This window comes from Oncorhynchus keta, chromosome 37 (genome assembly GCF_023373465.1).
Source record: "Oncorhynchus keta strain PuntledgeMale-10-30-2019 chromosome 37, Oket_V2, whole genome shotgun sequence".
Classification (NCBI taxonomy): Eukaryota; Metazoa; Chordata; class Actinopteri; order Salmoniformes; family Salmonidae; genus Oncorhynchus; species Oncorhynchus keta.
Window position 1 is genome coordinate 19,096,636 of NC_068457.1, and position 12,556 is coordinate 19,109,191.

Below are 12,556 nucleotides of genomic sequence, written 5' to 3' on the forward strand. Positions count from 1 at the left end.
ATGGGGAGAGGGAGGGAGGGGAGAGGGAGGATGGGGAGAGGGAGGGAGGGGAGAGGGAGGATGGGGAGAGGGAGGGAGGGAGAAAGAGGGAGGGAGAGAAGGAGGTAAGAACAAGCAGTGAGGAGATTCTGGCAGCAGCGGGAGCTGAGAATCAGATTCACCACGAGGAGTGTTGTCACCGTGAGAGACTGTTGGAAGGATCGCCACGTTATTCACTCTGTCGGTCTGTCTCTCTGCCAGTCTGAGTGTGTCTCTGCCAGTCTGTGTGTGTTGTTCCGTAAAGAACATTGTGGAGTGTGGACCATGAAGCCGAATTGTATTTTACATCCAAATCAGCAGAAACAGACAGAAGAGGAACTTGGGACGGGAGGAGAGTGACAGCTGGTGATCTCTGATGAAAACGAGCAGCAATAACAGGACCCAACCAACCACTCTCACTGAGGAAACGATTAACCTGTCGTGGTTTATTGACCCGAACGGACATCTGAAGAATATTCAAATGGACCTCCCTTAATAAAGGGAGATGTTCAGGACTAGATAGAAACTGGTCAGTACCGAAACATCTTTTCTTCAGCACCAAAACAGAATCTGTTACTGGAGTAACTGGTCAGTACTGAAACATCTTACCTTCAGCACCAAAACAGAATCTGTTACTGGAGTAACTGGTCAGTACCGAAACATCTTACCTTCAGCACCAAAACAGAATCTGTTACTGGATTAACTGGTCAGTACCAAAACATCTTTCCTTCAGCACCAAAACAGAATCTGTTACTGGAGTAACTCGTCAGTACCGAAACATTGTACCTTCAGCACCTAAACAGAATCTGTTACTGGAGTAACTGGTCAGTACCGAAACATCTTTCCTTCAGCACCAAAACAGAATCTGTTACTGGAGTAACTGGCCAGTACTGAAACATCTTACCTTCAGCACCTAAACAGAATCTGTGAGTGGGGAAACTGGTCAGTACCCAAACATCTTACAGAGGAACCTTCAGCACCAAAACATAATTTCTTACTGAAGAAACTGTTCAGCACTGGAACATGTCTCACTGAAGAAAGTGTTCAGTACCAAAACTGCTCCCTGAGGAAACTGTTACGAACCAATATATGTCTTACTGAAGACAGCTCAGTCCCAGCGAGCTGAGGGAAGTCAGGATGTTTGGTCCCCGGATGACATTAAACCCAGATTGGATTTGGCTTTGCGTCTCTTTGTGGAGTGGAGGAGAGGAGTGGAGAGAAGAGGTTTCTATTTGTGCTGATGGTGTGTGATCGATAGAGAGAGGACGACATCGTGAGATGGATGATAATTCATCAACGCCAGTATTGATAGAAATACAGAAATATGTCAAATAATAACAATCACCGTAATCAATCATCAATGGACAGACAGTGGACTTAAGATAAACGCGTGGATTCAGGAGAATGAAAGTCACTCGTTTGGATGTCATACTCAGGGGAGCACATGATGTACAATGGGAGGACAAGTCTCAGACCCTGGCAAGAACATAGACACTCTTCCTGTATTGATTGAGATTGAGTGATTTGCGCAACATGCAAGCGCAACAGGTTAGGTTTGGGCATGCTAGCGATTGGTTAGGGTAAGGTTAGCTTTAGGCATGCTAGCAAAGTGTTCAAGGTTCAGGATAAGGTTCATAAAACAAAAACACGCCAAAACAACACACCTGGATCCAAACCGCATTACAAAGTCCTGGATTCAAAATCCTGCCCACTGCGACCTCTGCCACCCTGTTTCCACTAACAGGCTGGAACAATCGGAATGGACTGGGATCTTTGAATGCCCAGTAACTGATTGAGACGGTCCATGTACTGGATATTCCAACTCAACTGTAAGCTAACATAACCAGCGAACACTACTGTGGAGGTGGATCTAACAAGCAGACTTCAAGTGGACACTATGATGTTGTGTGTAACTGGTTGGAGGAGTGTGAGGTGGACGGCTCGGCCTGGTCAGAGGAGTGTGTGTACGTGTGTGACGCAGGTGGTTCTGATGTGTCTGACCGTCCTGTCTTCCTGTCTGTCCGTCTCGGCTGAAGACCAGATCATCTTCGACCACCATGCTGTCTACTGGAACAGCACGAACCCCAGGTAGGATGATACAGTGTGTGTGTGTGTGTGTGTGTGTGTGTGTGTGTGTGTGTGTGTGTGTGTGTGTGTGTGTGTGTGTGTGTGTGTGTGTGTGTGTGTGTGTGTGTGTGTGTGTGTGTGTGTGTGTGTGTGTGTGTGTGTGTGTGTGTGTGTGTGGATGCTATAATTGAGCTGAAAGCTCCTTTTGTCTCTGATAGACAATGAGGGCATCATGCCTCCCCCTTTCATTCTGCCTCCCTCTCTAGTTATTGAGTATAGGGGATAGATACACGCAAACACACACACACACACACGCACACTGCTGTGGTTAGCTGGGTCTCATTGACATGGTGCAGAGCAGCCTCGCTCTGTCAGTCTAATGAATTCTGACAGACTGGACAGCCTCCCTCTCCCTCCCTCCATCCCTTCTCTCTCTCTCAGGTACATATATAAACAGTGAAAGTGCTCCCACTCTATCAAGGTTGAATTACCACTAACCGGCTAACAGCCCTGTCTCCCCCTGCAACACACACACACACCGACGCTGCTGATTTAGTTCAGCTAACAGCCCTGTCTCCCCCTGCAACACACACACACACCGACGCTGCTGATTTAGTTCAGCTAACAGCCCTGTCTCCCCCTGCAACACACACACACACCGACGCTGCTGATTTAGTTCAGCTAACAGCCCTGTCTCCCCCTGCAACACACACACACACCGACGCTGCTGATTTAGTTCAGCTAACAGCCCTGTCTCCCCCTGCAACACACACACACCGATGCTGCTGATTTAGTTCAGCTAACAGCCCTGTCTCCCCCTGCAACACACACACACACCGACGCTGCTGATTTAGTTCAGCTAACAGCCCTGTCTCCCCCTGCAACACACACACACACCGATGCTGCTGATTTAGTTCAGCTAACAGCCCTGTCTCCCCCTGCAACACACACACACACCGACGCTGCTGATTTAGTTCAGCTAACAGCCCTGTCTCCCCCTGCAACACACACACACCGATGCTGCTGATTTAGTTCAGCTAACAGCCCTGTCTCCCCCTGCAACACACACACACCGACGCTGCTGATTTAGTTCAGCTAACAGCCCTGTCTCCCCCTGCAACACACACACACCGATGCTGCTGATTTAGTTCAGCTAACAGCCCTGTCTCCCCCTGCAACACACACACACACCGATGCTGCTGATTTAGTTCAGCTAACAGCCCTGTCTCCCCCTGCAACACACACACACACCGACGCTGCTGATTTAGTTCAGCTAACAGCCCTGTCTCCCCCTGCAACACACACACACACCGATGCTGCTGATTTAGTTCAGCTAACAGCCCTGTCTCCCCCTGCAACACACACACACACCGATGCTGCTGATTTAGTTCAGCTAACAGCCCTGTCTCCCCTGCAACACACACACACACCGACGCTGCTGATTTAGTTCAGCTAACAGCCCTGTCTCCCCTGCAAACACACACACCGATGCTGCTGATTTAGTTCAGCTAACAGCCCTGTCTCCCCCTGCAACACACACACACCGACGCTGCTGATTTAGTTCAGCTAACAGCCCTGTCTCCCCTGCAACACACACACACCGACGCTGCTGATTTAGTTCAGCTAACAGCCCTGTCTCCCCCTGCAACACACACACACCGATGCTGCTGATTTAGTTCAGCTAACAGCCCTGTCTCCCCCTGCAACACACACACACACCGATGCTGCTGATTTAGTTCAGCTAACAGCCCTGTCTCCCCCTGCAACACACACACACCGATGCTGCTGATTTAGTTCAGCTAACAGCCCTGTCTCCCCCTGCAACACACACACACACCGACGCTGCTGATTTAGTTCAGCTAACAGCCCTGTCTCCCCCTGCAACACACACACACCGATGCTGCTGATTTAGTTCAGCTAACAGCCCTGTCTCCCCCTGCAACACACACACACCGACGCTGCTGATTTAGTTCAGCTAACAGCCCTGTCTCCCCCTGCAACACACACACACCGACGCTGCTGATTTAGTTCAGCTAACAGCCCTGTCTCCCCCTGCAACACACACACACCGATGCTGCTGATTTAGTTCAGCTAACAGCCCTGTCTCCCCCTGCAACACACACACACACCGATGCTGCTGATTTAGTTCAGCTAACAGCCCTGTCTCCCCCTGCAACACACACACACCGATGCTGCTGATTTAGTTCAGCTAACAGCCCTGTCTCCCCCTGCAACACACACACACACCGATGCTGCTGATTTAGTTCAGCTAACAGCTCTGTCTCTCCACAAGTGCTCAAATATTTAACAGGCAAGGAGGAAGACTCTACTCTCTCTCTCCTCTCTTTCCTTCTTTTTTCCCTCTCACTCTGCTCTTCCCCTCCTCCCTCTGTCAACGTGCTACATCAGACAACATGCTTTGTTTGTGCAATGCTATTGTTGTATCGCTGAATTAATGTGTGATGGGAGGTTGATGGAAAAGTTTGTTTATACAGAAACAAATTAACAGGAGATAAGTTTCAAACCACACACACACAGCTTTGTTTTTGCAAAACACACACGCATCCTGTCACTCTAGCCTCAGAGAATAGACAAATCTAATCCCAGGGTTGATCCTTCAAAGTAATTCTGTTCTTCTCCTCTCTTTTCCTCCCCATCCTGTTTTCTCCCCATCCTGTTCCTCCCCATCCTGTTCCTCCCCATCCTGTTTTCTCCCCATCCTGTTCCTCCCCATCCTGTTTTCTCCCCATCCCGTTTTTTCCCCATCCTGTTCCTCCCCATCCTGTTTTCTCCCCATCCTGTTTTCTCCCCATCCTGTTCCTCCCCATCCTGTTTTCTCCCCATCCTGTTTTCTCCCCATCCTGTTTTCTCCCCATCCAGTTCCTCCCCATCCTGTTTTCTCCCCATCCTGTTTCCTCCCCATCCTGTTCCTCCCCATCCTGTTCCTCCCAATCCTGTTTTCTCCCCATCCTGTTCCTCCCCATCCTGTTTTCTCCCCATCCTGTTTTCTCCCCATCCTGTTTTCTCCCCATCCTGTTTTCTCCCCATCCTGTTTTCTCCCCATCCAGTTCCTCCCCATCCTGTTTTCTCCCCATCCTGTTTCCTCCCCATCCTGTTTCCTCCCCATCCTGTTCCTCCCCATCCTGTTCCTCCCAATCCTGTTCCTCCCCATCCTGTTCCTCCCCATCCTGTTTTCTCCCCATCCTGTTCCTCCCCATCCTGTTTTCTCCCCATCCCGTTTTCTCCCCATCCTCTTCCTCCCCATCCTGTTTTCTCCCCATCCTGTTCCTCCCCATCCTGTTTTCTCCCCATCCTGTTTTCTCCCCATCCTGTTTTCTCCCCATCCTGTTCCTCCCCATCCTGTTTTCTCCCCATCCTGTTTTCTCCCCATCCTGTTTTCTCCCCATCCTGTTTTCTCCCCATCCTGTTCCTCCCCATCCTGTTTTCTCCCCATCCTGTTTCCTCCCCATCCTATTTTCTCCCCATCCCGTTTTCTCCCCATCCTGTTTTCTCCCCATCCTGTTTTCTCCCCATTCTGTTTTCTCCCCATCCTGTTTTATCCCCATCACGTTTTCTCTCCATCCTGTTTTCTCCCCATCACGTCTTCTCCCCATCCTGTTTTCTCCCCATCACGTTTTCTTCCCATCCTGTTTTCTCCCCATCCTGTTTCTCCCCATCCCGTTCCTCCCCATCCTGTTTTCTCCCCATCCCGTTCCTCCCCATCCTGTTCCTCCCCATCCTGTTTTCTCCCCATCCCGTTCCTCCCCATTCTGTTCCTCCCCATCCTGTTTTCTCCCCATCCCATTCCTCCCCATCCTGTTTTCTCCCCATCCCGTTCCTCCCCATCCTGTTTTCTCCCCATCCCGTTCCTCCCCATCCTGTTTTCTCCCCATCCTGTTTTCTCCTCATCCTGTTTTCTCCCCATCCTGTTTTCTCCCCATCCCGTTCCTCCCCATCCTGTTTTCTCCCCATCACATTTTCTCCCCATCCTGTTTTCTCCCCATCCTGTTTTCTCCCCAACCTGTTTTCTCCCCATTACGTTTTCTCCCCATCCTGTTTTCTCCCCATCCCGTTCCTCTTCATCCTGTTTTCTCCCCATCCTGTTTTCTCCCCATCCCGTTCCTCCCCATCCTGTTTTCTCCCCATCCTGTTTTCTCCCTATCCCGTTCCTCCCTATCCTGTTTTCTCCCCATCCCGTTCCTCCCCATCCTGTTTTCTCCCCATCCCGTTCCTCCCCATCCTGTTTTCTCCCCATCCTGTTTTCTCCCCATCCCGTTCCTCCCCATCCTGTTTTCTCCCCATCCCGTTCCTCCCCATCCTGTTTTCTCCCCATCCTGTTTCCTCCCCATCCTGTTTCCTCCCCATCCTGTTTTCTCCCCATCCTGTTTCCTCCCCATCCTGTTTTCTCCCCATCCTGTTTCCTCCCCATCCTGTTTTCTCCCCATCCTGTTTTCTCCCCATCCTGTTCCTCCCCATCCTGTTTTTTTCCCATCACGTTTTCTCCCCATCCTGTTTTCTCCCCATCCTGTTCCTCCCCATCCTGTTTCCTCCCCATCCTGTTCCTCCCCATCCTGTTCCTCCCCATCCTGTTTTTTCCCCATCACGTTTTCTCCCCATCCTGTTTTCTCCCCATCCTGTTCCTCCCCATCCTGTTTTCTCCCCATCCTGTTTTCTCCCCATCCTGTTCCTCCCCATCCTGTTTTCTCCCCATCCTGTTTTCTCCCCATCCTGTTTTCTCCCCAACCTGTTTTCTCCCCATCACGTTTTCTCCCCATCCTGTTTTCTCCCCATCCCGTTTTCTCCCCATCCCGTTTTCTCCCCATCCTGTTTTCTCCCGATCCTGTTTTCTCCCCATTCTGTTTTCTCCCCATCCTGTTTTATCCCCATCACGTTTTCTCTCCATCCTGTTTTCTCCCCATCACGTCTTCTCCCCATCCTGTTTTCTCCCCATCACGTTTTCTTCCCATCCTGTTTTCTCCCCATCGTGTTTCTCCCCATCCCGTTTTCTCCCCATTCTGTTTTCTCCCCATCCTGTTTTATCCCCATCACATTTTCTCTCCATCCTGTTTTCTCCCCATCCCGTTCCTCTTCATCCTGTTTTCTCCCCATCCTGTTTTCTCCCCATCCCGTTCTTCCCCATCCTGTTTTCTCCCCATCCTGTTTTCTCCCCATCCCGTTCCTCCCTATCCTGTTTTCTCCCCATCCCGTTCCTCCCCATCCTGTTTTCTCCCCATCCCGTTCCTCCCCATCCTGTTTTCTCCCCATCCTGTTTTCTCCCCATCCCGTTCCTCCCCATCCTGTTTTCTCTCCATCCCGTTCCTCCCCATCCTGTTTTCTCCCCATCCTGTTTCCTCCCCATCCTGTTTCCTCCCCATCCTGTTTTCTCCCCATCCTGTTTCCTCCCCATCCTGTTTTCTCCCCATCCTGTTTCCTCCCCATCCTGTTTTCTCCCCATCCTGTTTTCTCCCCATCCTGTTCCTCCCCATCCTGTTTTTTTCCCATCACGTTTTCTCCCCATCCTGTTTTCTCCCCATCCTGTTCCTCCCCATCCTGTTTCCTCCCCATCCTGTTCCTCCCCATCCTGTTCCTCCCCATCCTGTTTTTTCCCCATCACGTTTTCTCCCCATCCTGTTTTCTCCCCATCCTGTTCCTCCCCATCCTGTTTTCTCCCCATCCTGTTCCTCCCCATCCTGTTTTTTCCCCATCACGTTTTCTCCCCATCCTGTTTTCTCCCCATCCTGTTCCTCCCCATCCTGTTTTCTCCCCATCCTGTTTTCTCCCCATCCTGTTTTCTCCCCATCACGTTTTCTCCCCATCCTGTTTTCTCCCCATCCCGTTTTCTCCCCATCCCGTTTTCTCCCCATCCTGTTTTCTCCCGATCCTGTTTTCTCCCCATTCTGTTTTCTCCCCATCCTGTTCCTCCCCATCCTGTTTCCTCCCCATCCTGTTCCTCCCCATCCTGTTCCTCCCCATCCTGTTTTTTCCCCATCCTGTTTTCTCCCCATCCTGTTCCTCCCCATCCTGTTTTCTCCCCATCCTGTTCCTCCCCATCCTGTTTTCTCCCCATCCTGTTTTCTCCCCATCACGTTTTCTCCCCATCCTGTTTTCTCCCCATCCCGTTTTCTCCCCATCCCGTTTTCTCCCCATCCCGTTCCTCCCTATCCTGTTTTCTCGCCATCCCGTTCCTCCCCATCCTGTTTTCTCCCCATCCCGTTCCTCCCCATCCTGTTTTCTCCCCATCCTGTTTTCTCCCCATCCCGTTCCTCCCCATCCTGTTTTCTCCCCATCCCGTTCCTCCCCATCCTGTTTTCTCCCCATCCTGTTTCCTCCCCATCCTGTTTCCTCCCCATCCTGTTTTCTCCCCATCCTGTTTCCTCCCCATCCTGTTTTCTCCCCATCCTGTTTCCTCCCCATCCTGTTTTCTCCCCATCCTGTTTTCTCCCCATCCTGTTCCTCCCCATCCTGTTTTTTTCCCATCACGTTTTCTCCCCATCCTGTTTTCTCCCCATCCTGTTCCTCCCCATCCTGTTTCCTCCCCATCCTGTTCCTCCCCATCCTGTTTCCTCCCCATCCTGTTTTCTCCCCATCCTGTTTCCTCTCCATCCTGTTTTCTCCCCATCCCGTTCCTCTTCATCCTGTTTTCTCCCCATCCTGTTTTCTCCCCATCCCGTTCTTCCCCATCCTGTTTTCTCCCCATCCTGTTTTCTCCCCATCCCGTTCCTCCCTATCCTGTTTTCTCCCCATCCCGTTCCTCCCCATCCTGTTTTCTCCCCATCCCGTTCCTCCCCATCCTGTTTTCTCCCCATCCTGTTTTCTCCCCATCCCGTTCCTCCCCATCCTGTTTTCTCTCCATCCCGTTCCTCCCCATCCTGTTTTCTCCCCATCCTGTTTCCTCCCCATCCTGTTTCCTCCCCATCCTGTTTTCTCCCCATCCTGTTTCCTCCCCATCCTGTTTTCTCCCCATCCTGTTTCCTCCCCATCCTGTTTTCTCCCCATCCTGTTTTCTCCCCATCCTGTTCCTCCCCATCCTGTTTTTTTCCCATCACGTTTTCTCCCCATCCTGTTTTCTCCCCATCCTGTTCCTCCCCATCCTGTTTCCTCCCCATCCTGTTCCTCCCCATCCTGTTCCTCCCCATCCTGTTTTTTCCCCATCACGTTTTCTCCCCATCCTGTTTTCCTCCCCATCCTGTTTTTCCTCCCCATCCTGTTTTTTTCTCCCCATCCTGTTCCTCCCCATCCTGTTTTCTCCCATCCTGTTTTCTCCCCATCCTGTTTTCTCCCCATCACGTTTTCTCCCATCCTGTTTTCCCATCCCGTTTTCTCCCCATTTTCCCCATCCTGTTTTCTCCCGATCCTGTTTTCTCCCCATTCTGTTTTCTCCCCATCCTGTTCCTCCCCATCCTGTTTCCTCCCCATCCTGTTCCTCCCCATCCTGTTCCTCCCCATCCTGTTTTTTCCCCATCCTGTTTTCTCCCCATCCTGTTCCTCCCCATCCTGTTTTTTCTCCCATCCTGTTCCTCCCCATCCTGTTTTCTCCCCATCCTGTTTTCTCCCCATCACGTTTTCTCCCCATCCTGTTTTCTCCCCATCCCGTTTTCTCCCCATCCCGTTTTCTCCCCATCCCGTTCCTCCCTATCCTGTTTTCTCGCCATCCCGTTCCTCCCCATCCTGTTTTCTCCCCATCCCGTTCCTCCCCATCCTGTTTTCTCCCCATCCTGTTTTCTCCCCATCCCGTTCCTCCCCATCCTGTTTTCTCCCCATCCCGTTCCTCCCCATCCTGTTTTCTCCCCATCCTGTTTCCTCCCCATCCTGTTTCCTCCCCATCCTGTTTTCTCCCCATCCTGTTTCCTCCCCATCCTGTTTTCTCCCCATCCTGTTTCCTCCCCATCCTGTTTTCTCCCCATCCTGTTTTCTCCCCATCCTGTTCCTCCCCATCCTGTTTTTTTCCCATCACGTTTTCTCCCCATCCTGTTTTCTCCCCATCCTGTTCCTCCCCATCCTGTTTCCTCCCCATCCTGTTCCTCCCCATCCTGTTCCTCCCCATCCTGTTTTTTCCCCATCACGTTTTCTCCCCATCCTGTTTTCTCCCCATCCTGTTCCTCCCCATCCTGTTTTCTCCCCATCCTGTTTTCTCCCCATCCTGTTCCTCACCATCCTGTTTTCTCCCCATCCTGTTTTCTCCCCATCACGTTTTCTCCCCATCCTGTTTTCTCCCCATCCCGTTTTCTCCCCATCCTGTTTTCTCCCGATCCTGTTTTCTCCCCATTCTGTTTTCTCCCCATCCTGTTTTCTCCCCATTCTGTTTTCTCCCCATCCTGTTTTATCCCCATCACGTTTTCTCCATCCTGTTTTCTCCCCATCCTGTTTCCTCCCCATCCTGTTTTCTCCCCATCCTGTTTTCTCCCCATCCTGTTTCCTCCCCATCCTGTTTTCTCCCCATCCTGTTCCTCCCCATCCTGTTTTCTCCCCATCCTGTTCCTCCCCATCCTGTTTTCTCCCCATCCTGTTTTCTCCCCATCCTGCTCCTCCCCATCCTGTTCCTCCCCATCCTGTTTTTTCCCCATCACGTTTTCTCCCCATCCTGTTTTCTCCCCATCCTGTTCCTCCCCATCCTGTTTTCTCCACATCCTGTTTTCTCCCCATCCTGTTCCTCCCCATCCTGTTCCTCCCCATCCTGTTTTTTCCCCATCACATTTTCTCCCCATCCTGTTTCCATGCTATGGGATGGATGTCCTCAGAGAGAGACTGAAAAGGGTGTGTGTCTGTGTGCGCAGAAAGGCCTACTCTCCACGCAACTGTGTCAGACACACAGACTTAGCCATGCGCAGTCTCTCCTGTCTCCTGTGGCACATTCACATCCATGTATCTGTCTTGCCCTTGTCCCCCAACACACACACACACTCACAACACACACACACACACACACACACACACACACACACACACACACACACACACACACACACACACACACACACACACACACACACACACACACACACACACACACACACACACACACACACTTTCTCTACTGTCCCCTGTGACATAAACAGATATATATTTCAGTTTGTTCTGACACACACATCTTTACTATACACTTACATGTAACAGCAAACCTCTGTGTGTTAGTGTGTGTCTGCCTGTCTCTCTATCTTACTGTTTTCTCTGTTTGACATGAAACAGCCTCTGTCGGCCTGTCTTCCTGTCTGTCTGTTTCTTTCTCTGTCTGTCTGTCTACCGTTTATTCCCACTATGACTGATGTACACCAATTATGACAAACACTTCTAAACAACAGAAAAGAAACAGGAGACAAGACAACAAAAGCCTTTAACGTCTCTGACTTGATTACAATACAGTAATCAAAGCTTCTGGTGTGTGTGTGTGTGTGTGTGTGTGTGTGTGTGTGTGTGTGTGTGTGTGTGTGTGTGTGTGTGTGTGTGTGTGTGTGTGTGTGTGTGTGTGTGTGTGTGTGTGTGTGTGTGTGTGTGTGTGTGTGTGTGTGTGCTCTCAGTACACCATTTTTACAGAGAGAGAGGGAGGGAGGGAGACAGAGGTTGTAAGGAGAGAAGGAGAAGAGTTGTGAGGCGAGATGTGGATGAGAGAAATTACAGTGCCTTGCGAAAGTATTCGGCCCCCTTGAACTTTGCGACCTTTTGCCACATTTCAGGCTTCAAACATAAAGATATAAAACTGTATATTTTTGTGAAGAATCAACAACAAGTGGGACACAATCATGAAGTGGAACGACATTTATTGGATATTTCAAACTATTTTAACAAATCAAAAACTGAAAAATTGGGCGTGCAAAATTATTCAGCCCCTTTACTTTCAGTGCAGCAAGAAGTCTCCAGAAGTTCAGTGAGGATCTCTGAATGATCCAATGTTGACCTAAATGACTAATGATGATAAATACAATCCACCTGTGTGTAATCAAGACTCCGTATAAATGCACCTGCACTGTGATAGTCTCAGAGGTCCGTTAAAAGCGCAGAGAGCATCATGAAGAACAAGGAACACACCAGGCAGGTCCGAGATACTGTTGTGAAGAAGTTTAAAGCCGGATTTGGATACAAAAAGATTTCCCAAGCTTTAAACATCCCAAGGAGCACTGTGCAAGCGATAATATTGAAATGGAAGGAGTATCAGACCACTGCAAATCTACCAAGAACTGGCCGTCCTTCTAAACTTTCAGCTCATACAAGGAGAAAACTGATCAGAGATGCAGCCAAGAGGCCCATGATCACTCTGGATGAACTGCAGAGATCTACAGCTGAGGTGGGAGACTCTGTCCATAGGACAACAATCAGTCGTATATTGCACAAATCTGGCCTTTATGGAAGAGTGGCAAGAAGAAAGCCATTTCTTAAAGATATCCATAAAAAGTGTCGTTTAAAGTTTGCCACAAGCCACCTGGGAGACACACCAAACATGTGGAAGAAGGTGCTCTGGTCAGATGAAACCAAAATT

At 50.2% G+C, this 12,556-nt stretch overlaps 1 protein-coding gene across 1 annotated transcript in view; it reads left to right on the top strand.

The window, feature by feature from the left end:
- The first annotated feature begins 561 nt into the window (after positions 1-561).
- LOC127916726 (ephrin-A2-like) overlaps positions 562-12,556 on the top strand; it is a 43,380-nt gene continuing 31,385 nt past the window's right edge. Inside the window, exon 1 of the mRNA XM_052499478.1 lies at positions 562-2,106. Coding sequence (XP_052355438.1) covers positions 1,916-2,106 — 191 coding nt within the window. The 5' untranslated portion in view covers positions 562-1,915. The remainder of the gene's footprint in view (positions 2,107-12,556) is intronic.